General features: G+C 37.4%; 3 protein-coding genes across 5 annotated transcripts; all 3 read right to left on the reverse strand.

The window, feature by feature from the left end:
• Positions 1-447: 447 nt before the first annotated feature.
• fam3c (FAM3 metabolism regulating signaling molecule C) lies at positions 448-6,672 on the reverse strand. Its single transcript, XM_084408161.1, has 10 exons — positions 6,614-6,672; positions 5,902-5,948; positions 5,207-5,311; positions 5,038-5,064; positions 4,351-4,474; positions 4,163-4,221; positions 3,987-4,037; positions 2,366-2,450; positions 2,154-2,280; positions 448-2,056 (listed from the first exon to the last, which is right to left on the reverse strand). Exons 2-10 carry the CDS (start codon positions 5,915-5,917, stop codon positions 1,967-1,969), a joined length of 684 nt encoding a protein of 227 aa, XP_084264287.1. The 5' UTR covers positions 5,918-5,948; positions 6,614-6,672; the 3' UTR covers positions 448-1,966.
• A 1,218-nt stretch (positions 6,673-7,890) lies between these two features.
• Positions 7,891-16,683, reverse strand: LOC311289901 (sortilin). 2 transcript variants are annotated; one of them, XM_084408160.1, is made up of 21 exons: positions 16,393-16,683; positions 15,860-15,922; positions 15,558-15,634; positions 15,263-15,365; positions 14,647-14,814; positions 14,466-14,539; positions 13,989-14,008; positions 13,717-13,853; positions 13,516-13,599; positions 13,131-13,191; positions 12,380-12,535; positions 11,881-11,978; positions 11,400-11,499; positions 11,150-11,321; positions 10,842-11,035; positions 9,798-9,990; positions 9,601-9,717; positions 9,380-9,506; positions 8,844-8,950; positions 8,510-8,627; positions 7,891-8,256 (listed from the first exon to the last, which is right to left on the reverse strand). In XM_084408160.1, the coding sequence occupies exons 1-21, from the start codon at positions 16,615-16,617 to the stop codon at positions 8,242-8,244; spliced, it is 2,409 nt and encodes an 802-aa protein (XP_084264286.1). In that variant the 5' UTR covers positions 16,618-16,683; the 3' UTR covers positions 7,891-8,241. The 2 variants fall into 2 exon arrangements, with proteins under 2 accessions (XP_084264286.1, XP_084264285.1); XM_084408159.1 differs by having other exon boundaries at positions 13,989-14,035; positions 16,393-16,682.
• Positions 16,684-17,809: 1,126 nt separating this feature from the next.
• cep83 (centrosomal protein 83) lies at positions 17,810-26,749 on the reverse strand (the record flags this gene model as incomplete). 2 transcript variants are annotated; one of them, XM_084406728.1, is made up of 16 exons in its annotated part: positions 17,810-18,405; positions 18,553-18,721; positions 19,165-19,268; positions 19,383-19,512; positions 20,058-20,215; positions 20,323-20,398; positions 21,722-21,871; positions 21,960-22,104; positions 22,179-22,293; positions 22,406-22,537; positions 23,690-23,941; positions 24,022-24,153; positions 24,377-24,469; positions 25,607-25,757; positions 25,851-26,056; positions 26,445-26,749. In XM_084406728.1, the coding sequence occupies 16 exons, from the start codon at positions 26,451-26,453 to the stop codon at positions 18,250-18,252; spliced, it is 2,178 nt and encodes a 725-aa protein (XP_084262854.1). In that variant the 3' UTR covers positions 17,810-18,249. The 2 variants fall into 2 exon arrangements, with proteins under 2 accessions (XP_084262854.1, XP_084262853.1); XM_084406727.1 differs by lacking the exon at positions 26,445-26,749 and having other exon boundaries at positions 25,851-26,080.
• Positions 26,750-27,006: the final 257 nt, after the last annotated feature.

Genomic DNA, 27,006 nt, shown 5'->3' on the forward strand with positions numbered 1-27,006 from the left:
AAGGAGATATAGTTTTTAAATGTGACTTGTCAGAATATAAGGTATTCATTGATGGCATAAAAAGTAGTTCTCAGCCAATAACAAATTGACATTTGTATAGACTGGGTCTGTACATTATATTGTTGCCTACATCAGTACCTATATATATTTTGATATTTTCAGAATGGAATAAATCTGTTATTGAGAGAAATGATTTTTATCAGTTAAGCTGACAGTGAAATTCCCCATCTCTTTCTTGTGCAGCTGTGTGCTTTGAATCCTTCTCTGGTCTTTTCTTAGGCCAATGAGAAGCGAATGGATGCCTTCCAGGAATCTACAATCTACTTTATAAACACATGCACCAATTTGGATGTGTGCAGCATGCTTTGATGAGGCAGAACAGATGCTAGGGTTATTCTTGGGGGTTCTCAGCCTTAATCTAAACAGAGGTAAGACAAAACCCATGAATGAAGCCAACAACTCTTTCTCTCAACTTTTTTTTTTTAATATATATATGAAACGTCTTAAAAAAAAAATTGAGCCATTAGGAAAGACTCTGCAAACACAATGCACAATTCATTTGATTTAAATTTACTTTGTACTAAAGAAATCCTCAAAACAGCTAACATATTAAGGCAATGATGTGCAACATCAAGAAAAACTTTTACATAAAATCACTTAGCATCTGATCATTGTTAAAAAAAAAAGGCACAGAAAACTTGTTCTTACAAAATAAAGGGCTTTCATTCCACAACTTCACAGTATATAGTTACAATTGTGCCGTGAATTATAAAATTAACAAGTAGCGATGATGGTTTTGCATTCTAATTCCTCAATAATTGAGGGACATTTCACTACCTGCTAGGAAAGCACATACGACTGATACTACAGAAGGCACAATAAGGGATGAAAGCAGTTATACTGTATGATATTATTGCTTGATATGAACACTAACTGCAGGTACCTAACAGCTGCTAGACGTACTGCTCAAGTAATCTCAGAATACGCAGATACCAGACCTATCAACAGAACTGATGGGAATCTTTGAATGCGACGACCCTCCCCCAAATGTAACAACATTCCCAAAAGCTTTTAAAAAGAACAAACAGCATACAACCAGAGACAGTAGTTTAACAGTAGAAGGTCAAAAAAAAAAAAAAAAAAAAATCCCATCACACCAGAGATATGGGCAGTTTCATAATAAAAAAATAATAGATTCTTCACTATCTTCCATCAGTAATAAAGCCCAACAGTCAAAATACTATTGACAGCAGAAACATAAATATAACTAAAAAAAAAAAAAATGTTGGTGACAGCAGCCCATCGGCCATTTATATCAATCCAGTTTGATCAACATTTAGAGTGTCATAGTGCAGTGATAAATAATAATAAAAAAAAGAGCAAACCCTCTACCTTCATTTTCTGGGAGAAAAAAAAAAACCGTACAGGAGACAAAGTAGTAAATTTGGTTCAATATCTCTCTTTTCGTTATGACATTGGAGCCTCACAAACGGCAGAAAACTTGCCGTTTATGTTCCAGTTAGAACAATAAAACCTACAAATCAGGCTTCCCACAAGCATGGAATTTTAAAATAGTGATTTTCAAGGCTGGAAAATTCCCAATAATTTGTGAAGTTGTAGAGTTCTCTAAGGTAAATATAACTTTTAATAATTATTTTCATTTGTAAAATATTTCACTGGCAACATATTGCTCTTTGTTAGTTGAATCCACTTAAAACGAGGCTTCAAATCCTTATCTAGTGATCATTTGATGGAAGTAGTGGACATTCAAAAAGAGTGGGAACCCTGCTAAATAAATACAAATATAGAGCAGAAAATACTCAGGATCTCTAATGGCTAGTCTACTCTTACTTTCGACATTGTCAATGCCAATCAAACATTGCATATGTTCAATTGCGTGTTCTTCAATCTTCTCAAGGCGGTATATGAACATGCAAAATTATTTAAATACAGTGAGAAGTTGATTTCACTCGCGTTTTATTGGAATGCATCCTTCCATCTCCAAAACTTCAGGCCAGCCTTCATATTTGTTGGTCTCTGCGTTGTTCTTGATGTGCTGGAGACGCATGAGGTGGTTTATTAGATACTTACATTGATATCAAATTTTAACAGGACATGAAACAGGCCTGAAAAAAGACATAAAGCAACTTTACCTGCTCAAAAGGGCTCTTTGTCTTGATCCCTTTGCCTCCAACAAACACCCAGTTATCTCTGAAGCCCAGTATGCTGATGCTTGTGCTGCCCAAATCTGCTATCAGATTTCTGGCCTCATCATTCAGCCTGAACATAAATAACAAATGCAATAAATAGACAAACCGAGACAGATCTGTAAAGGTTTGACCTAAAATGTAGTGAAGCGGCTCACTTTGTTGCAGGATCGTCAAAAGTGGCCATCATGACAATGCTTCCATCTTCTATTTCCTTCAAGTATTTGATGAGCAAGGTCACATCTAGAAAAGAATGAACGTTTAAAATTAATATTGAAAAAAGATTACGTTTTGTAAGCGACTCAAAGGGAAATTCACATACCTACTACAAACGAGCTCTTAACAATGAAACCGTTTATAACTGGTGTTAAAGGGATGGTTCGGAGTAATTTCAACCTAGGGTTCTTTGCACCATGACCTCGAGGCAAACACCCCCACACAGAAGCTTTTTTTCCCTTGGTCGAACATTATTAAAGTTAGAGCTTATTTAGAGATATCAGCCGGATGACTTAGTGCAGGCGCTAATGGATCCAAGGATGTATCTCGTAAATTACCCCACTAATAAAGCCCGGAATGGTACCAAACTTATACAGTAGTACAAATAGGTTCTGTACTCATAAAACAAGGCATTGGAAAGTTTGTAAGTACATCAGGAGTTTATTTAAATAACACTTGCCTGATGGCTCATGCTACCGCTAACCCGGACGTCGACGTCACTTCCGTGATTTTGGAAAAGTCCGTAAAAGTCCCGGCAGAAAGCGATGCATAAGGATGTAGTGTAACGACGCCCAGTTCCAGGAACTCACTAATATTTTGTTGGTAGAACCAGTTTGCAACAATTATTAGTTAACACTAAGTTGTCAACACTTCAGAAAAAATAATAAAAAAATACATCGCTTTCTGCCAGGACTTTTACGGGCTTTTCCCAAATCACGGAAGTGACCTCGATGTCCGGGTTAGTTCAAATTTAATATAAACATTAAAACTTTTTAAAATATTTTTGTTCAATCAACAACTGAACAAAGAATAAGGTTTCCCACAGTCTTTGAAAACCATATGAGGGAATTTTAAAAATGAAAAGTCATGGAAATTACTATAATGAATAGAATTTGTTTCTAGTTAGGTCAGGCACTCAAATATTTTGTCAGGTAGAAATTGTCAGTAAAAAATAATTAAAAGAAAAAAACATCCCATAATCACGAACGACTGTAAAAGTAATTGGTCATAAAGAGCGTGAAGAACATTCAGTTCTTGAAATGCCTGGAATATTTTTAATTTTAGAGGGGCTATATGTAAGAATGTTCATGTATTAATCACTTTTTTATAGCCAATGTGAGAACAGCTTGTAAAGAAACTTGGAAAAACAAGACATTCTCCAACTTCCTGGGTTGTCTATTAAAGCCTGTAGACTTTTGTATTTTTATGTGAAGGACTCTGGATGTTTTTGCCAGGAAATTCAAAAGTGTGTGACATTCACACGCACTCCCGAGAGCCTCTCTTCCGTTCTATGGCACATGAAACAAATGCTTATACAATGTTGCATGCAGTGATGCAGAAAGACTGTCATGTCCATGTGTCATGCAAAAGGGATTCATTCAAACTATAGTCGAATCTACTTCATAATCAAACAATCATCTGTCGACATGATGCCGGTGAAGATGTAGAGCTGGTGCAAACATATCATAATTTTGAGAAAGCGCTATGCACTATTGACTTGATCACCCGCACTTGCAAAATCTGCATATGGAAACCAGATATGGAGTGTAGAAGCAGATTTACCTCCAGACCACATGTCAAAGGAATCAGTCTTGGTCATCTCACCAGTCTTCCCTATAAAAAGATTGTGGATTAATGCAGGCCATTTTCTCTCAGTATCTACTGGATATGACTTCACAATACATACATTAAAAAGGTTTCAGCATCTACATGTTTCTGAAGACAAAAAGGAGGCGTACCGTTGATCAATGCGATGTTTATACCGCGTCCAATGTTGTTCTTCACTCCGCTCATTAATCTGATAAAAGAAAGAGTTCAAACTGCAGCCGTCAAATTCTTCTCATTGATGCACCCAGCTAGAATTCATGCAGGAGCATAGTGTTAACAACACAATAGTGTTGTACAATAAGATGCGTGTAAAACCTACATTGTGTCCTGAAAACACATTTTTGGGCCGACTACACTGGCTGCTCCACTGGTGATCTTAAAGGTGAAATGGTCCTCGGGACAGGATTTAGAAAGGCCGCATTTGTGGCGCAGTGGCCTGGTTGCTGAAAACAACATCAATACATACATAAACAGAGATGTCTGTTCTATTTGAGGAAAATCATTTTTTAGGCATGTTGCCCTCTGTCTATGCCATTGCTTATCTATGTAAACATGTACCAGATCTTCATACTGAATCGAGTATTACCGTTTATTTTATCTTGTGACACATTTCTCAAATAAATTATAAAAAGACCACACCTAAACACAGCTACTTAATTAAATTACTAAGTAAATAGCAGCTGAACAAGACATCCAGTGTGACAACTACAGAACATCAGGAATCTAACACCTACATACCATTCATGTCACACACACACACACACACACCATTAACCTACATATGAATCATTCATATTGTTAATACTCTGCGTTAATATGCAAGGCTACGATTGAGTTGTGCACAGCTCCGTTTGCTATTTTTTCCCCATTATTATACCTGCATTTTCTAGTTCAATTTTATTTGGAGTTCTAAACAAAAGTTCAGGAAGAGCTAGGAAGGATCACGGAACTGAACTCATTCACAATCCTTAACTCTCATAAAGACAACCAGTAAATATGTACTCACGGACGGTCTCTCCAGGTGCATATCGTGCTGTAGAGAAACAGATGTCGATCAAACACTGAAAGATCAAACCTAAGCTATTCTTTAACTAAACAAGCCAGTTAGTTTACTTTGCTAACAGGAAACAGTGTGTGTGTGTGTGTGCGATGGATGCTGCAGAAAATGAACTCACCAAAGACTTTCCCCATATTAAGATTCATACGATTCTCTAATAGCTCAAAGGCCAGGAACACAACCAGAAAAAAAATTGAAACTAGCACAGCGAGTTTCAAAACTCCTGTAAAAAGGGGGAGAAAAAAATGTTTAATGCAAATAGCACAATGAGAATAACACAAATATGAAGAAACCTAAATTGTCAAAACCAAACTTAGCATATTCTTAAAGGGATAGTTCACCCCAAAATGGTAACCAGACAGTTGACGGCACCCACTGACTTCCATAGTATTTTTTTTCCAACTACAGAAGTCAGTGTGATCCATTTTTTCTTCTTTTTTTCAACAGAAGAAAGAAACTCATACAGGTTTGGAACAACTTGGGTGAGTAAGTAATGACAAAATGTCAAATTTTGGCTGAACTATCCCTTTAAACGTTTGAAGTCCATAGTTACGGCCTTTTTTAGAGGGGCTTCAGCTTGATTGACCATAGTTATATTAAATTAAAATTTATAATATAATATGACTATATTATACTTCATTTTAACTTTATTTTTGTATACTTTTGTAAGGAAAACAATTACTGGATTAGGAGGATTAGTGCAATTTTCTTCACACACGTTCCCAAAACATATTGTCAATGGGAATTGAGCAAATATTTGCCTTCGGTTACATGTAATATATACTTGCAAAGTTTGAAAGAAGGGGAACAAACCTCCGGCTCGCATCATCCTGATGGCTCAGCAAGCACCTGTAACCACACTGAGATCCAGACAACTGACGTGAGATCAAATATCATCATATAACAAAAGCCTGAATTCCTAAATATTTAACACCAATGTTACCAACAGTAATTTAATCCAAATGCTCAAGATGTTTGTGGAAAAAAAAGACAACAGCAAGGCACAATTTCTGTTTTCAACTATTTTAGTCAATTAAAAGTAAATAATGTGTAAAACTAGTGTTCAGCATTACACTTAAAATATCAGGATCAGCATTGGCCTTTAAAAAAAAAAAAAAATTATATATATTAATAACCCTATTTGTATCATGATGTAATGATTGTCATGATATCTGAAAACGATTCTGGTCCACATCAGCATCCAACAAAAACAATGTTACTGAATGTTAGCTTTAACTTCAGCTCTTGACTTATGTTGTAAAACAAACACATACAACCTGAAAACCTCTTATTATGCCTGACAAAGACGGCAGAAGCGAATTAAACGGTTTAACGTTATGTGTTAGTTGACAGCTGTGTAAAGTGACAGTAGCCGTTAGCTAGCATGAGACGAATATAAAAACAAAACACAAGAATAAACCTTCAAACAGAGAAAAGCGAGTATGAATTCAAGAACAGCATGCAAACCAGCTGACCTACTGTTAGAAAGATATTGAATAAAGCAGAGGAGAATAGGAAGGAGTACCTGGATGCCACGGCGACACAGTGCTGAATATCCCGACACATCCGGGTTCACATGCAAGGAGGAGCGTGCGCTGCTGAGCGCGTACGTGTGCTTGAGAACGAAACGTCACGGTGGGGGCGTGTCCTACAGGAGGCCCGCAGTAGACAGTAAAAGTAGACAGTCTACTGTCTACTGCGGGCCTCCTGTAGGACACGCCCCCACCGTGACGTTTCGTAAAACTAAATGTACTGTACATTGGCTATCAGTTGAGCCGAGATACTTTAGTATTTGAACACAATATTATGTAATTAATTTTAAAGACATAGATGTTGCGTTAAACTAAAGTAAGAAATGCTTAAATATGAAATTATATATTTTTAGTGTAGATAGCATATGTTTAATAATACACAGTCAGACAATGGAATGAAAAAACACTCAATATAATTAGACAACGCGTTTCAAAGACAATAGTGTACTACGTACTTACTTTATATATGGTGTAATTCTTTTTTTTCTTTTTTTTTGTCATATACCTCGTGTTGCTATTATATTCTTGAATCTTGAGTCAGGTTTGTGTTTTAGTGAAGATGTGGTTATCATTTTTATTTTACAGTGTCCCTGTTACACATTACATGTAGTTACTATAGTAATAAGTAAATTATGCAAAGTTACATGCAACTAACCCTGAGCCAAACCTTAACCCTCACACTAATAGTACATTTACTATTAGTGAGTACTTAAATGTATAAATACACTGTAACAAGGACACCTTAAAATAAAGTGTAACCGAGATGTGTGTCTGGTGCATGTTGGTGTGTAGTGTAGTATGTAGTGTATGCTTGAGAGTAGGCTATGTGTTACCGAGGAGGTGTGAGGTGGATCTATGTTCATGTGAGGTGTGTGGTTTATTAGTTTTTCAAAGACAAACAACTCTTTGGTCTCTTTCTCTTTCGAATATTTTTTTCTATAGTGGTATTGTATTAGCTCAGAGGTGTATAGTCCAGTTTCAGACAGTAAAAGTCCTCCTCAGTATTTTGTTCCAATCACCTGGATTTGCTAATTGTGGAATAAACATATGGCAGGACGTTTACTTTCTGCCCCCTGGACTATACACCTCTGTTTTAGCTACAGCGGTAGAGCAATTTGCACTCTGCAATGTAACATGCTTTATTCTATATGAAGCTATTTAAAAAAAACGTATATACTGAAATATAAATATAGCCTACTTAATATGGTGTTATACATTATTTTTTTTTAAATGTGGATGATTGGAAGAGCATAAATAATGCAGGCTGTTTAAAGGCATTTTAATTTATTTACAAATTAAAAACAGTAGATTGGTCTATTTGAAAATACATAGTCCCAAAATTCAAGGAGGATTGCCAGCAGCAGCTTGAGGGAATATGAATGATTCCAGTGCAAAAGACAGAGTGTGAAGGTAAATTCACTCGTAATTATACATTATCCATGGTGCCTATAAGACACTTCATAAAACAAAACAAGAACCTGAAAGCAGCAAGATATCATTTTCAGTTCAACATTATTTCTAGCCGTTTATTGTCCAGTTACAGTGCCTGGGGTTGAGAAGAGATTCATTTGAAACAATTCACTTCTGTCTAAAAATCTTGAGCTGTTCCAACTTACGTTGTTCATTCGATGAGATCCTAAAGAAAAGGTAAAAAGGTCAGCAAGTGAATGCAAAATAATAATAATAACAATAATAATAGCCATTTATTAGGAAATAATATGGGGTGTGTGTGTGTGTGTGTGTGTGTGTGTGTGTTTGTGTGTTTGTGTGTGAGGGGGTGGGGGGGTGGGGGGTGGGGGGGTTATTATACGTTCAAATTGAAATCAATATAAACAGCCAAACTGAATGGATGCAAGAGAGGGTAATATTATTTGCTTAATCAAGCTCACATCATCTGAATCCTCCTGGTCCTGGAAACCATTTATTTTGCCATTAGGGCTGCTCTCATGGCTAACACACAGATCATCTTCTTGGAGTTGCAGAGCAGAAAACCGATACGAAGGTGAACTGCAGGGGACAGAATTTGACCAGAAGAGAATGTGACTTCTGCAAGGCAATTCGTAGGGTGAATTCAGGTTGATTGAGACACTTTTTGCCATTGAGATGACTGGAAAAAAGTGTCCCAATCAACCTGAATTCACCCTATGTCAGATACTAAACGTGGCTTTAAATGGATGTAATATCGAACACAGGACAATGAAGGTTTTTATAATGTTACCTTACCTTTGCCTACAGTTTATTCTCCTTGAAGTGATTATTAAAGCTGCAGTAATAACCAAACCGATGACCCCCACACAAGTACATACCACAATGAGAACCAGCATGCCTGGCTGCAAATAAAAAGACAGTAAATAAATTTATCAACAATTATTAAGGGTGTTATATTTTTCTTATTTTAGTCTGTGCATTTTGGAGGGAGGGAATTTTTATCTGACTCGATCTGCAGTTGTATTGTTAAAACAGTAGGTTGCAGCCAAAAGTAACTGATAATTTTGGGGACCACAATGTAAGTTTCTCAATATTAACATCTTGTTTATTGAACTATCGGAAATATCACATATGCAACTGAACGACAGCCATGTTGATTCCAAAATACAGCACACTTGTTTATATTGCGTAAGCAAATTTTACTTATTAAAAGTATTTATGCTCTTCATATTGTATGTAACGTCCTCAAAGAATGGCTTTAAAATGATTTTTACTGAATGTTTTTGGCCATCCTAAAATGAATGAATAATTCTCAGAAATGAACTACTTACTGATTTCTCAGAATGCAAATTTGAGGAATCAGGTGAACTGTCTTTCCCACAATTATTTTTGAAAGCATTGTTTCTTCTCGGAGGGCTGAAACCACCCTCACATTTATCGCCGGGAATCTTACGATACCTGTTTGACACAGTGGTATAATTATAATAGTGAATAGGGATTTTATTTGAATTAGGAATTTGTTTGAAATAGAAAACAAGATGTATTTAATCACCCTGAAGTCTGAAGGTCCTCTAGCTCCCCATCTAAGCAAATATCCTGGGTTTGATTCAGGAAGTCAGGCTGTGGGAGACACTCCAAGCTGTTTTCATGTCGATAGAAGCCATAGTCACTGTTGACAGGATAGATGTTCAGAAAACCCTTTGGGTACAAGCAGAAGTCCAAACCTAAGTGTTCTACCATTTTTCCTACCACATGAAGTCTTCTCTAGTGCAAAGACACGGGCGCTGCTGCCTGCTGACCACATATCCTCTCCCGTTTCTACATGCTGAATGTTTTTTCAGTCTTCTAAATGTCTCCTTGTAGCCCAAGAGACATCCGTCTGTTTCTGGGTCAGAGTCGTAGTCAGTGTGCGCCAACCAGTTCACATAGTCCTGTTCACCACCTAGGAAATATGACGATTTAAACAAACCCCTAAACCTATGTTTTAAATTGCCACATTTGTGGCACAGATATGAATGATATTGAGTAGTGTGAGCAATGGTGTTCATTTTCTAAGCAATCATACTGATTTCACCTGGTAGATGATAAAACTTGTTTTCTTACAAAAAAAAAAGAATTATTAAGGGACTAGAATATCATAGAGACTTGAGCCAGTAAGCAACCACCTAGCAACAACCCAAAACTCAGAGAGATAGTAAAAATTTAGGAACTGTATTTTTTCAATTTTTAATGCAGTTACCGCAAGTTGATAGTTGGAGAATTTTGGGCTGTCATTGAGTGTCTGTTGGCCTTGAGCATACTGAACCTGCGGCACAGCACGTCGGTGAGAGAGATCACTCTGATTGGCTATTCAGCTTAACGAACTAGTCGAAGGCGTATCTTATAAGATCAGATGTTTTATCAGGCTATTATCATTTTTATTTTATTTTTAAGTTTAGACACATGTGGATGGCACATAGAAGACCTTGGGACTGAGAGGTTTATCTCTTAAGAAAAGTATGGACCATTTTTATATTTTGTTCAAAGTAATAAACTACTAAAAACAAACAACTACATAATCTAATAATCAAAACTCGCACCATGAGCACAAAGCCCCGTGGTCCAGATGCAACCAAAGCGGGGTCTTGGCGAGGTCCGCCATTTGAATACCACTGCTTTAGGGAGTAACGCAATATTGTAACGCATTACTTTTAAAAGTAACTTTCCCCAACGCTGGTCTGAGCCTTAATGATATTCATATGACACTTATTACATTATTTGAATTCTGCCCATAATTCTCTAAAAGTTTCTTACATTCTCTGGTGAGCAGGTGTTCAAAGTCTATGGTGACAGCCACCCACATGGGCTGATCATCATCATCTGGGCGGTAGCCGAAAATGCTGATATTCATTGTCTTAGTGCCTGGCTCTGATGCCAGTCCTGCCAAGAAGATCGGGTGGCTTGTAAAATTAAATGTCTCCCAGCATTGTCCTTCATCTGTGGAAAACCTGAAAACATCCACATGCATAGTCATATACGACAGCAAACACAAATTGCATTTCGAAATATGACTCCATTTATCATAAAAGAGATGTTTTCAACAGGGCAAGTGGTAGTGTTACTTTATGGAGCTGATCTGTCTGTCTCTATGCGCCTCCACAGCCACTAACAGGCCTCCAGAGTCCAGGATACTGTAGTGGTGAGGTCCTCTCAGAGTCCCCCACCAGGTGTAACCTCCGTCCCCAGACACGTACACATCTGGCCGGGCAGCAGAAATGGAGTCTCCGACACTGCCTGCAGTGACATTTAACATTTAGACCAGTTTGTTGGGGAAGGTGGAAGCTGTGAGGATAGAGGGGGAGGGACTAGTACCATGCGCGATGACCAGACCAGTGGCGGCGGGTTCAGAGAGAGGCAGCATGGGAGTGATTCCGCTGAAGTGACTGTGCTCTCCGTGGATGTGCAGGTTACACTGGAACACACATTTACAGTCACCTTTTAAGTCTGCATGAAATGAAAATTCACTCTAGAAGTCCCTCCCCTACATTTTTTATTTTCTTTTTTGATAATCTGTTTTACTAGGATTTACATCATAATACTGAAGAAAACATCTATCGCTACTTCTATTACGTCTCGGTCGTCAAAAACTTTGAGGCTAATCTATACGCCAATGTTTGCATAAACATTTTTAAAATAGGCTTTTTCTTTTGTAAAACGTTCGTCCAATATTGGCTAATTTTTAAAATATGTTCTTCCTCAACTTCCTGTTTGAACAGGAAACTGAGCAATGAAAACTGTGCTCATCAAAACTTCAACAGATGAAATGTCTCTTCACTCAGTCCTCAGCTGTTACCTTTTTCGAGTTTTCTGGACAATCCACATTCTCTGGTTTATTCAGAAATCTCCATTGGCCACCTCTGTCGAACGAAATGACTGAACGAATGCGTCCATCTGCGGCCCAAGAGGTGATGACTTCAGTTCCGTTACAATTGTGATTGGCTATTTGGTACTTAAAGGGATAGTTCACCCAAAAATAACAATTCTGTCATCTTTTACTCACCCTCATGTTATTCCAAACCCATTAGCACATTCACAAGTGAAGATATTTTTAATGAAACTTGAGCGATTTCTGTCCCTCCATTTCACTAAAACTTTGACGCTTTAAAAATTCATTAAGAGATTGTAGAAGAAAACCATATGAATTGAGTGAATGTAATTATGCCTTTTATTAACACACATCTATGGAGCATCAAATGTGGAGCTCAGATGTACATCCTTAGTGCAGAACGTTCATTTTTGGGTGAACTAACCCTTTAAGGACAATTGAAATAACATGAAACAAATGTTCATACCCTCCTCCAGTTTGTTGGTGAGATAGACCCCTCTCAAAGATGTAACGTTAGTGAAATCGCTCTTCCCCTCCCCGCCGAACAGGTGGCGCTCCAGAGACTTAGAATACAGGATTCCACGGTCATCAGAGGTGTAGATTGTCCCAAAATATGTGTCTTCTGTAAGCATGTGAGATCACATCACACACAAACACTCCGCTGACACAGCTTTCTCTCAGACGAGATAAGAGATCAGCCATAAGCATCATTATTCAAACACCGCAAACCCATCTAACCGGCTTCATGGGACAAAATGCGAATCGAACGTCCAGTGAGAAACAGATCGACATGTAAAAGCATGATGGGAAATAAGATAATTCTTCACATGAACCATGTACTGTATGTCATACATACATGTAAAATACAATGAGGGGTGTATTTGTGTGCAATTTCCTCTAGTGTGACAGCAAAGGCCTGACTGAAAGACTACACCATCCTCACTCTTATCTGTTTCCAGTGATCGTCGCTTCACAAAGACCTCCATACTCAAAGATGAATAGCGTACACACTGACCCAAAAGAGTCTAGCAACTTCTGCAGAGACATTCTATGATATGTCAGCACAAAGTGGAACTCGCTTGACAAGTCCTGCCTCCACAGTGTTAAACTGACAGCAACAGTGGTTGAGCTGTTAAATAGTAAGGATACTTCTCTTTTACAGCTTTGACAGTATGGAGAAAGAAGAATGGATGAAGTTAACAAGCGTGAAACAGCACCTCCAGGGTTGTCCACATGCATGAAGATCATGTCCTCGTCGCCGTCCAGAACGGAGTAGAACTGCAAACAGACATCAACAGTGAGTTAAAGAGTTGCACACAGTGTTATGAGTGTGTGTGGCTCTTGAATCATCTTTGTGAGAGGTTGTAGCAGGGTTTTTTTCCACAAGTAATGCCACAACTTGCATACATTTCCCCAAACATATTTATGAAAAATAAATAAATAGACTTAATTATAATAATAATAATAATAATTGTATTTAAGTAATTATAATATAATATCAGTCATATATTATTTACAACAAAGAATTATAAATACATTTAATAATAATAATAATAATCCATTATTTATTTAAAATTTGTATCATAAGTGTGTTCTTCACACCTGCTCTGTAGTGGCTGATGGTAGCTGGGCTTTTTTGAAATGGTCACCCTGGTCTGAAGACACATAGATGACACGAGGAGAGCCCTGTAAACACAACATCTCATAAATCAAGCATGCCATGATGATTCTTACAGAAGGGAAAGTGAAAAAGGGTGGTCAACATGGAGTGTGTTCATGCATGAGTGCATGAGTGATCCACACCAGTTTTTCCATGACTGAGGTAAACAGGAAGCCACCAATGTATCCAAAAGAAAAGATGTTCTTGGCGATGGTGGCAAAGGTTTGGCCAAAATCCTGCGTCCGTCTCAGAATAAGCTCGCCTCGTCTTGCTGCATCAACTGGTTCGAACACAATGAGTAGAGTTAATTAATGTGTAAAGTCAATTAATATGCATTAAATTGAATGACCAAGCTATACAAGATTGATTTTTCTTTTCTAATGATGATTAATAAAAAAAAAAAAACAAGAGGCACCTGTTCCTTTTGGGCTGGAACTGAAGAAAAAAGAAATCCCAGATCCCCTTGAAATGAATAAAAAAAATATATATTTATGTAAATGATATATATATATATATATATATATACTGTATATTTATATACTGTATATATCTGTGTGTGTGTGTATATACAGTATATATATATATAATTTATATAAATATTAGTGCTGTTAAATCGATTGATCACATCTAACATCTAACAAAAGTTTTTGTTTACATAGTATGTGTGTGTATATATATTATTTTATTTATATGTGTGTGTGCGTATCTATGTATAATACATATACAAAAAAACTAAAAAAATATATATAGTAAGTGCTGTCAAAACTATTAATCGTGATAATTATTAAAGTTTTTGTTTAATATATGTGTGTGTAAACAGACATTCTCAAATGTTTCGTGTGTTCTTAAAACTTAAAACTTCAGATCCCTGTTATTGTGTTATTGTTCTCACCATGTGAATGTGTGAACTCCTTCATGAACTTCAGACCAACTGTTTCCAAAGTCTTGTGAGAACCATAGCCCATCCTAAAAAGACAAATAAGTAACAATACAATAGGGGGGTTGTAAAGACCTGAGTCACCTCACAAACTGTTAAGGGGGCTTGATGAAACAGGAGGAGAAACCTTACTCACATCAATGCTAATGACCACAAGGTATTTTGGGTCCTGGTAGTGGAACTGAATGGCCTGTGCTGGGTGGAATGGAAGCTGCACTGATCTGAACGTCACACCAGCATCCATCGACGTAAGGATAACTCCTCCTGGCGTCTCGGTGAAAGGCAGGTTGGCTGTTAGAATCACCTGTAATGGCAACAAAAAGTTTATAATTCTGGTGAAAATAATTACAACCCAATGAAATATATAGGGTCCCAAAGAACAATGGTACAACAGCTGGAAACTATAGCTTCACACCAACCCCACTTCATAGGAAGTTAAGAAGGTGTCGTTTGAGGTTTGTGGTGGGTTTTGACACTAAGTGGCTGCTGTCAATAAAAATGTCTGTTAAAACCATGAGCTGTCATGTTGTCCTTTTCTGATTGGACAGAATCTCTCAGGTGTCAAAATGGAAGAAAAAAACAAACATATTTCTCACAATTGACAACTACCCAGTCACAAAGTTTTACTGAATCTATATCTATTTCTATTAGTTATTAGCTAATTCATTAGAATTAGTTGAGAAACGTTTGACAAGTGACTTTCTCAGAGATGAAGCCATGGCTACAGACTTAATGTTAGCACATTTATTTACCTGTTGAGGGTTCCCAGGTCCAGCACTTATCCCAAAGTCTTTATTTATAAATGTGTTGTTGATGGCATGGGAGATATCATGAAAAGACTTTCCGTAGTCATCACTGTAAAAAGATTCAACTTATCAGTAAGGAAGTCCCGACTGGTTGCATCTAAATGTATCTTGTAAACAGCCGGCTAGGCCAATAACCGAGCGATATTTGCCTCTTTTGAGATTATGGTTGCATAGCTGATTATCAGAAGCACCAGTAAAAGCTCTGTGTTATTTGAGAACAGGTAAAAACTGCACCACTGACCTCCTGTAAAGGCGCGTCGAACCGCCTTCATAAAATGAATCTGAGAGAGCGCTGAGTGTGGAAAGGACCAGGATTACCTGAGACGGACAAAAAATTGTTCACACTACTTCGCCATGATTTCACAATACACACACACTAAACAAATGGCATTTTATCGTGAACAATTTGATGTATTGACTGAATATGACAAATGCTGCAATGTTCATCCATATTTTTAATACATTAACCTTAAAATAGAGAATTATGATGAGCTATCTATTAGTTACTGTTATCCTTTTTATGATTTGGCAAAAACGACTAACCCCTGTTCCATCTCCAACCCATGTGAGGGTAAAACTGGATCCATCATCACCATGAAACCCCGTCTGGAAAAAAAGACCAGAGGACAGACTGTCACATATACCTATGGAAGTGGACTGTCCTGTTCAGTCTGTCATTCAAATGAATTGTTTACATAACATTACAATTCCTATAATTTACTCTCCCTTGTGTTGTTCCAATCCTGTAGAACCTTACATATAAAATAAGGCTCTCATTCTTAAATATATTAAAGAAAATTGTTTCAGTGTCCAAAACAACATTGGATGGGAAAGAAAATCATATGTAAAAACAATATTTTAAAACTTTATTTTAAAATGACTAAAATATTATTAAAATATCAAATATATAACTGTTATTAAATATGTACAGAAATTATTTTAACACGACTATAAACTTTGTCGCCATAAATATAGTATGAACTCAGGTAAATTAGGCCACTTTTTTGACTCAATGTCAAAAGTAAAAAAAAAAACATAAAACATTTGGATTGTGACCTTCAGTGTCTCGTTCTCACCTCGTGTGTGTGGCTGAGCAGAATCTCTTGGTCTTTGGGTGACAGTGGAGTCTTGCATGCTGTGAAACGCGTTTGTCCAGTCCAGGTGTCCCGTCTGCGTCTCGAGTGTCCGCGTGCAGTCCGAGAGAAAGTTACTGTTCGCGCGTCGCGCTTCCCTTGGACGAACGCGTCCTCGCCCAAGACCAGTAAGGACACAGTACCGAACACGAGCAGTGTCCAGTTCATGACTGTATGACAGATAGAAAGCGGCAAGTTTCCTGGTGCCTCAGAAGATGCGCGCTAGAGGAGGAGGAGGAGGAGGAGTGTGCGCTACTGTCCGGGTATCGACTCACCGTCCGCAGACGCAAAGCATGTGTTTCAAAGCGAAGTGAGCTGCCTACCTCAACAGCATATCACTCCGAGTCAGCAGGATGGATACATTTTGCTGCACGAGCCTAAGCAATCATTGCATGGTGTACAGCACTTATAAGCATCAACTGCAGGATTTTTGAGCATCATTTCAAGACAACATAGTGTGCGCACATTGAGAACATCATGGTCTCATGGTAATTCCTAACTATTTTACGTTTTGGGGAATTGGTGGTGAATTCAATCATTCGTAATTTTCAAATGATCTGCTTACGCCTCAATGAGGGTCTTGATGCTTACATAAACTATCGTAAATTATATAAATTCACCAAAACGTGAAAATGTTACGTTTTCTCATGAGATCGGGTTATGCGCACTGCGTTTTGGGCATGTGCTGTCTGGGTAGGAAGCTCAATAGGTTTTGAAACACAGAGACTTGACTTAAAGCAGATTTAAACTTTAAAAATGAAATTTATTTCTGTCAAATCGACAGAAAGTTTTTGTTTATATAACATATATTATTATATTTATATTAATATATATGTATATGAAGAGTTCAGATGCAAAAGCCTCTAAGTGCCATCTGAAATTTTCTTCTAGAATGATCATTTTTATCAAGCTTGTATATTTAAGTTCAGTAATTTAACTTAAATGACAATTCATAGGTAATTTTCATTGCCATTTAGGTGAAATTACTGAACTTAAATATACGAGCTTGATAAAAATGATCATTCTAGAAGAAAATTTCAGATGGCACTTAGAGGCTTTTGCATCTGAACTCTTAATATATACATACATACAGTATATGTGTGTGTATACATGTACATATATGTACACACATTCATATTATATAATACACACATATATTATATAAACAAAAACTTATATGTTAGATGTGAATAATCGATTTTACAGAAATGACTAGAAATTATTTATATTTGTGTTGTGGCCCAACGCTTAAATGAAATTGGCATTTCTGGCAGACGTTCCGGTTTTTTGATTAGGCTTAATTTAGTTGCAGTTTACTCATTGTTATTCGGTCAAAGCAAGTAATCAAGAATTAAAAAGATAAGACACGATGTAGTTCTTTATTAAAAACACGTTTCATGGATGAGTGCTTTAGAGACATGCTTGTCAGAATGAAATCATTTTCATTTATATACACATACACATACCCTGTATCCAGTCAAGTGTAGCACATTTGGACTCACAAAGGTACGGTAAATATAAAAAATAAAACAAAACATGGCTTGTCAGATTTGAAAAAATGTTCAGGTCATTCTACAATCGAACCCACAATGTATGTAAACTTCAATGTAACCCCCTCAGTAAAAAATACAAAAAATAAAACACTAGACAAATAATTAAAAAATAGTGCAACAGGTTTTTATTATTACCCCTCTGACCTTTGTGTTGCAAAGCACGAGTCGTTTAAAAGAAAACGGCTCACAAATGTCACAGTTTGTCTGGTTTTTGGCACAGGAAGAATGAAAACACAGGTAGTAGTGGTTAAGAAAGGTCTGGAAGTACGTCCCGTGGGCTTAAGAGTCTCTCTCTGTCTCTGTCCAGAGGAGCAGCCAGCTCTTCCAGCTGCTGTTGCTGACTGTTTTCCAACTCTTCCAAGCGTCTCCGCAGCACACACAACTCCCTCTGGTGCTGCTCCTCCTGAGACAGGAAATGCAGGAACAGATGAGTGGGAAGAAGAGGGGATAAGAGAGAGAGGAGGATGGGAAAGCGGTAGATTTATGTCCTGGGTTTTGTTATGGCTGACAAGAGAATATTCTACTATGTGGATGGGATGATTGCAGACACCTGTATGTTTGAGAAGATGGACTCTGCTGGGATGAGGAGGGATTGGGCCAAAGGGGTGGAGGAGGTCATCTGGTTGCCCAGCAACAGACGGCGAAACTCGTTGTGTCTCCTCTGCAGCTCTTTTAGACGCTTGCTGAGCTGAGCGTGTTCTTCAGAGTATGAGGATTTCCTGAGCACACAAACACATCAATAAATTAGAAATATTATACAAAAAGACACACACACGCACATAAATAACAACAAATACCCAAAGGGCCAGTTCACGAAGAATGTGTTTTTGCTGTTAAAAACACAAGACGCAGGTCAGTGAAATGAAAAAAAGTTATAAGGTCTAGAGACGCGTTATTTTAACTTTAGCGCTGAATTTTCGAATGCCATATCATGTGCGAGACGCTGCAACAGCGCAACAGTTAAAAATATCCGTCTAGTCGTTGAAAAACAAAGAAAAAACGCGTTCTGTGTGACCAGCCCATTAAATCCATACACACAATATAAAATATTGTACATTTAATTTGTTATATTTAATTTACATGATCATTATAATATATATACACACACACACACACACATATATATATATATATATCTGTTATAAACAGAACAAGAAAGTACTTTTTTGCAGTGCTTGCTTCAATTTCAAGCTCTTCTATCTTGGCTTCTAGGAGCTGAATCTTGTCTTGGAGTTTGTTTTCTTTTACTTCAGTCATGGTTTTCCTCTGGATAAGAAAACAGACCAATAATGCACCTTTAATAGTAAGAAGATGAAGAAAAAAAATCCTAAACCCAAAGAGAGTATAAGCAAAATGTAGTTTGACGGCTTTATGCACTACCTTTTTCTGAGCAAATGCTGCCCTCTGCAAGCGCTCTTTAGCCTGGCTGTATTTCTCCCGTAGTTCCGCTTCTCTGTCCTGCAGTTTGTGTTTCTCCTCCAACCATTCCACCCTTCTCTCGTCCACCAACCTGTGACAATAAAACGTTGACAATTTATTTAACTCACTATCCACTACATTGTAAAAAAAAAAAATGTGAAGTGTATCTGAGCGTGAATTTATTTGTCAGCATCTACGGCTATTTTTATAGAAAAAACAAATAGTAAAATCGCATTAAAAAATAGACAAATAAGACAACGGATAGATAAACAGGATAAATAATTTACATACAGAAAGATTAAATCTATATAATTTTAGGTACATGGCTTGATATGATGATATGGTTTCATTTTTTAAATGATTTCAGGACAAAAAAGATCTAATGTGCCATTATCAACAAATCATCCATATTTGTCATTGAGGGGAAAAATATCTATCAAGCACTTTTATACAAGCTCAATCTTGCTTTGGAACCAACATTTCATCTTAGCAATCAACTCTATTTTAAGCCTCTAATCTGAAAAAATGCTAAACAACACATTTTGATGCTCGCTCAGCAAGCTGTCAGCATTCTCTGAAATATTTCTGGTTCCCCTTTTACAGCGTTGCTAGTATCCAGGTTACCGTAAGGCGTACCTCTCGGCTTCCTGTTGGGTCCGTTCCATTTGTGTGCGAGCGCTCCGTAGGTCCTCTCTCACTCGCTCCAGACTTTCTCTCAGTCTGCTGTTGGTGTCCAGCAGCTCACTCTCCGAGTGAGAAAGAGTTCCTATCTGTAGGTTCAGCTCAGCGTTTTGCTGATAAACACAATTCACTAAATTTATTTGAGTTATGTGAAACGTCATGACTTCCACCTCAACATTATGTGCATTCACAGTAATTTCCCTCACTTTACAGCACTTACCCGTCTCAGGTCTGCATTTTCTGCTCTCGAGGTCTCCAGCTCTTCCAGCTGTTGACCCTGCTGCTGAACTTTGGCTCTGTATTACATGTAATCGGATAGGAAATCAAACAGGGGTTAAAATCATATTATTTTATCATTTACAGCTACTGTGCATTTCTTTAAGTAACTCAAAGTCAACATAAATGGCATTTGCAACCCATTTTACCGTTGAGACATTCCAGAGAGAAACATGATATTTAAAGTAACACCATTAAATATATCTTATTGTGAATGATTCATCCATGTATAGGTTTCATTTAAAAAATATATTTTTTAATCAAAATGTCACAACTGGATCTTCAGGTGAGACTTCTCTCTAGTGACGTATGCAGGAATTCTCCAATGATTTGGTCCGCTTAAACCCCGCCCCTGCAAGCTCACGTTCATCTGCTTCCATTTTTGAGTCACAAAACTTAAAATCTCACAACAACCGATTTACAGAACCAAGTCCCTGGCCTACATTTTTCTTTGACGATAATCTGTATGATTTTATACATCACAATGTGTAAGAAAAGATCTGTTGCTACTTCAGTTTCATTGCGACTTTAACAACAAAAGCGGGACTTAAAGGAACACTCCACCGTTTTTTGAAATAGGGCTTATTCACTTTCTTTCCTACATTTAGATAGGTAGGCAAATGCATTTTTGTCTCAGTGCATGCATTGTTTTAGTTTGACAGGGTCAGCTCTAGCTTAGCTTAGCATAATGAATGGAATCCTTTGTTGCCAGCTAGCATGTCCTGAGTAAAAGTGATATAAAAAATAATAAAAACCCACCTAATTACTTCTTGTGGCCTGCGTATTCACAACAAGTACAAATAGTGATGCAGATTAACACTAGGCGATTTCCTAGGCAGATATTGACTTATATATTAAGGACTATATTAAGGAGAAGCACAGGCGAAGCACTGCTACTTGGGCGTGATATCTCTGCGCCCAAGTAGCAGTGCTTCGCCTGTGCTTCCCCCTAATATAGTCCCAAGTCAATATCTGCATAGGAAATCGCCTAGTGTTAATCTGCATCACTATTTGTACTTGTTGTGAATACGCAGGCCACAAGAAGTAATTAGGTGGGGTTTTTTTTATATCACTTTTACTCAGGACATGCTAGCTGGCAACAAAGGATTCCATTCATTATGCTAAGCTAAGCTAGAGCCGACCCTGTCAAACTAAAACAATGCATGCACTGGGACAAAAATGCATTTGCCCACCTATCTAAATGTAGGAAAGAAGGCGAATAAGCCCTATTTCAAAAAACGGTGGAGTGTTCCTTTAATTTTCCCAATAAGACCAGTAAATAGGGTTCATTCTGATTTCATGTGGACTTTAATAAAAAAATAAATGACCCTCAAGAAACTTGCCTCAGGTTTTGCAGTTCCTTACGAACAGACTCCTCCCCCAGCTGGGCGGCACGGAGACGCTCCTCCCACTCCTCTTTCTGAGAGTTTCCTGTTGCCTCCTGAAGAGCTCTCTGCTGTTCGAGCTCAGATAAACGATTCTCCAGCTCCAGCCTGGTGACGATAAAATAAACGCATTAAGATGCAGAAAATCCCACGAGGCTTTAAAATTAGAACCTTGTCTGATAATATTAGTGCTTACTTCTCTTCTTGAAGGGTGGCCATCTTGTGTATCTCCTCCTCTCTCGCTGCCTGAACCCTGCGCACCATCTCTCGCTCTTTTTCAGATATCAAGTCTTTATTTCTCTCCAACGCTGACTTCATGACCTCGATATCTGACTGCAGACCTGAGAGAGACAGACACTGTTATTAATGTAAAACAGGATTAAAGAAATTAAAAGAGAAGGAATCATATGTTTACCCTCTACTTGGCACTGCAGTGCGTCTCTGTCTCTTTCTATTTCTCCTTTGGCTCTGACACACTCTAGTTTTACGTTACTCAACTCCAGCTTGTGCGTGTGCTTCATCTCTTCAACCTGGACAATAAATCATACACAATTGCCAGTATATATTGCTACAGATATCAAGCACGGGGACATGAGATCATAGAATCTGACTGGTCAGGTCGTCCAGGCTGTGTTCGTGTACCTGACTGCTGAGTGAGTTGATCTCCCGCTCGGCTTTGTGCAGTTTGCCTGTGAGGAGTGTGTTTTGTTCCTGAGATAGACGAAGTTCACTTTCTGTCCGGTCCAACTGCATACGAATAGACTGCTTCTCCGCCTGAACGTTAACAGATGGATCTTGATAAAATATCTTAATTGTTTTAATTTATATAACACATGTTGTGTCACATTTGAATAAAACCATGCTGAAATGCAGACCATAATATATTTCAAATCAAATATTCATAAGTTTGAATTAGATTTAATTGAAGCCGTTTTATGTGATCTCAGACTTTTTGACTCCACAGTACATAACTTATTTTATACTTAAAATATTTATGAATATTAAATAGCTCAATTTTCAGCATCATTACTTCAGTCTTCAGTGCCACATGATCCTTCTAATATGCTAATATGTCATTCTAATATGCTGATTATTATCAATGTTGGAAACAGTTGTGTGGTAAAACATTTTTTTTTTTATAACCCGTGATACTTTTTCAGGGTTCTTTGATGAATAAAAAGTTTGGGGTCAGTATTTTTTTCTTTCTTTTTTGAAAGAAATTAATTACTTTTATTCAGGAAGGATGTGTTAAATTGATAAAAAGTAATAGTACAGATTTATATTGTTCTATTTTGAATAAATGCTGTTCTTTTTTTTAAAACTTTTTATTTATCAATGAATCCTGAAAAAAAAGTTTATTAAAAAATATTAAGCAGCACAACTCTTTCCAACATTGATAATAACTGAGTATAAAATCAGCATATTAGAAGAATGATTTCTGAAGGATCATGTGACACTGAAGACTGGAATAATGATGCTGAAAATACAGCTATTGTATATTCAAAAAGAAAACTATTATTTTAAATTGTAATCATATTTCACAATATTATATAGAATATAGAAATATTTCATAATATATCAAGATTTCTGATTAAATAAATGCAAGCTCGATAAGCATAAAAGATTCTTTCAAAAACATTAAAAATAGTAATATATATATATATATATATATATATATATATATATATATAATCAATTTCAATTTTTTTATGACAGCTTTAAGAAAGGGAGGAAATGGGATTGGGATACTGAGTGAATGGTTCTTCATGTATCATGAGCATGTGTATTACCCACTGTGCCACCGCTCTGACAAATTTGTTATAGCTTTTAATATTCAAAAAATATATCTGACTTTATACACTGAACTACACTGTTTTTACTAAACAGTAAAGCATAAATCACTACTCTTTACTTTAATACGCTCACCTCCAGGGCTTTCACTGCAGCCTGGGATTCGGCAAGCTGCCGGATCTGAATCCGCTGCACGTTTTCAGCCTGAGCACCTGAGTTGTTTCTCTCTGCTCTGAGTTCAGTGACCTCTGCTTCTAGGCCTCTGAGCCGCTGGTGCAGTTGAGCTTTCTCCCTCAGCAGGGCTTCGACACGCTTCCCGTTCCGTGCCGGATCTCCGCTCTGCAGCTGAGCGGCCAGATCCTCCTTATCATGCTCGAGTCGAGCCACCTGCAGAATCACATGTATGACACTCCTTCATAAAGAGACGTTGCTGGTTCAAAACACAGTTTCAAATAGAGAAAACATACATCAGCTTCATGTCGTATCCGTCTCTCCTCCAGGACTCGAGCGTGCTCCTCTTTCTGGTGGTCAAACTCTGACTTGAGGAAAGTGAGGTCATAACGAAGCTTATTATACTCTGACCTGTAATTCTCTGCTTCCTGTCACAGAGAGAAATAAAGAAGAGCATTTCAAGACTAAACCTACATTAAACAGTACCTAAAAGTCTTTCATAACATGCAGTAAAGACAAAGCAATCAGTTTGTTTTCCATCTGTGATATGGACAGGATTCTGTTTGTAGCATGTACTCATGTGGTTGTCATGGCAAGTGGAGTTAATAGTTGCGGAGTGGGAGTCAGCTGGTGCAGAGGGGCGTCTGTTACCTCCTGGAGTTTGTTGAAGCGTTCTCTGATGGGAGCCTCCAACTCCTGCTGTACCTGAGCCCTCAAGAGCTCCAGCCGCTGAGGGGTCAGCACCTTAAACACATACACAAACACATGATCAACACAACACAAAAACATGCTACTTCGTCAGCCAAATGTCTAAAGGCCTGTTCAACACCACGAACGATATCTAAAACGATGACTATATTATTGTCCACACCAATGCGCAATATCGTTCGGTTTATGATAAGCTCTTGCTGCAGTTATGTCGTCTAGTGCTCTATATGCTCAAGCTTTTTTAAGCAGGATGGATTCTGATTGGCTGTCAATGTTTTTATCATTCATCAGCTGGAAAAAATTGTTCTGAAAGTGATTCCAATGATATTGTTTCTCTGTGCCATTATCGTTATAGTTGTGGTATGGACATTATAGTTAACATACGGGCCTTTATTTAAGCGTATTAAAACACTTTTGTTTGCTTATCTCTGAAGCACCAAAATATGTGTATATAGTGTTGTTATTGTTAATTACCACTATTAAAAATGAAATAAAAAAGGTTTAGTTGAAGTACTAAAATGACTAAAATTTAAATAAAAAATGTAACAAAATTACTACAACTTTAAGTACTTTTATTACTAAAATTACAAAAGTGAAACTGTAAATATAAAAATAAAAGCACATTTAAAATGCTATAACAGTATTTAAATACTAAAATGCTTTAAATGTAATGTTTAATAACGCTGATTTCATTAATTTTCAGCATAAATTTCCTAAAAAATCTGGACAAAGCATTGTGTGAGAGTGTGTGTGTGAGTGTGAATGTGTGTGTGGCAAGAACAGAAGATAAATATAAGATATCAAATAATATTTTTCCAATTCCTCATATTTCCTAATGGTTTATTAATTCAATATTATTCTAAAATGTGGAATAGTCAGTCACAATAAAGAATTAGAAGGTGTATCCAAATGTTTTACTTGTATTGCAATAATTATTAATTGATGTGCAATAATAATCTAAATGATAATAATTTTCATGAAACTTTGAATATTGTCATATATATTTATATCTGAATAGATTTTAATTAGTAGCAACTAGAATGTCAAAAACTAGAGTTTTACATACAATTTTTGAGTGACTTATAATGAAATTGCTTACAATAAATACTAAAAGTTACTCTCTGTGTTCCCTATCTCTGTAAAACGAAGTGTAAAGCGGACAGTAATGTGTACCTGCAGTCTGAGCTCCTCCAGCTCTCGTGTTTTATCCAGCAGTTCTCCTCTGAGCTCGGCCAGCAGCAGCTGCTGTTTCTCCTGAGCGACCTGCCGATCACCGAGCAGCCGTTTCAGTTCACTCTGCGCCCGGGTGTATTCATCCTGCAGCCTGCACACGCAAACACATTTGCAGAATTGAACCCAACAATGCATCCCAGAACTGTAGAAATGATCAACCTTGAAGTTTCACACAGTCACTCACCTGGTGTGCTCCGCTTTCAAGGTCTGGTAGTTGGTCTTGTGGTTCTCACAGCGCATTCGCTCGTCGATGAGCATTTTCTGGAGCTCCATATCAGAGCTGGTGAGTCCCGTAGAGCTGGCCAGGAGGACTGCGGTTTTCCCGACTCCTTCTGCAGCCTGCAGGTTTGGGAAAAGGGCAGATGACTGCCCTAATGCTGGAGGGTTCATCTGGTCCATAGCAGGCAGAGACATAGAAAAAGGAGTGAGGGAACAAAAGAAAAAGATTTTTATACTTCCCTTCCCTTCAAGAGAATCTCAATCAACACTAATGACTTCAGCCAGCCAAAGTCAAGAGATGCAACCACATCTCATCAGGACTGACTATTTTAAATCACTTATAAGAGTCTAGTTAGCACGAACAAAGCATCTAATCACTACATGAGCAGCACAAGAGTCCTTACTGGCTCTTCTGCTCTCAAGTGATTAGATGTAAAGCTCAAGCTGGTCTCCAGTGATTCATTCACACTTGTGTTGTTGTAGAAACACAACTACTCCAGCATAAACGCATAACGGCTTCCCGTGTTGTCAAAGCAACCGAACCACTAGGGAAACTAACCTCGTGCATTTAAACCAGCGCAAGATGAAGCATTTCCTGTTGTCCTTGACTGTAAGTCCGTGAATATAGTTTTAGCTGTTGCTGTATTGAAATGTCATGATAAGAACAGTGCATACTGCACTTGTTTCATAAATAAACACCTCTGCTGGGTGTAACCTACTGCATGCGCTCAAAACTTTACAAACCATAACAAGTGCATTAAGGGACTACAGTAGATAATTTTAGCAGCTGCTGTAAAGTTACCCGATCCAACATTGACAGCAGCGACGCACTGTTACGTGATGATGATGATGGCGGCCAGAGTCGCCTTTCAAAATAAAAGACTTCTTTTGACACTTTCCGTTTGTTAATGGCCAAAAGTCCGGACTAGGAAAATCGACATCAAATAATAATTAAATAATAATTGTTAAAGCATATTGCTTAGTTTTGCTTGGAGGTAATTGTTTTATTTGTGATCATTTTGGCCAGGCTGTCATACAAAGAAATTGAATGACGTAAAAATAAGAGAACAACAACGACACTAACTGATTATGATTATTATATGTTTAATATTAATGAGTAA

The sequence above is a fragment of the Rutilus rutilus genome, assembly GCF_951802725.1.
Source record: "Rutilus rutilus genome assembly, chromosome: 4".
NCBI lineage: Eukaryota > Metazoa > Chordata > Actinopteri > Cypriniformes > Leuciscidae > Rutilus > Rutilus rutilus.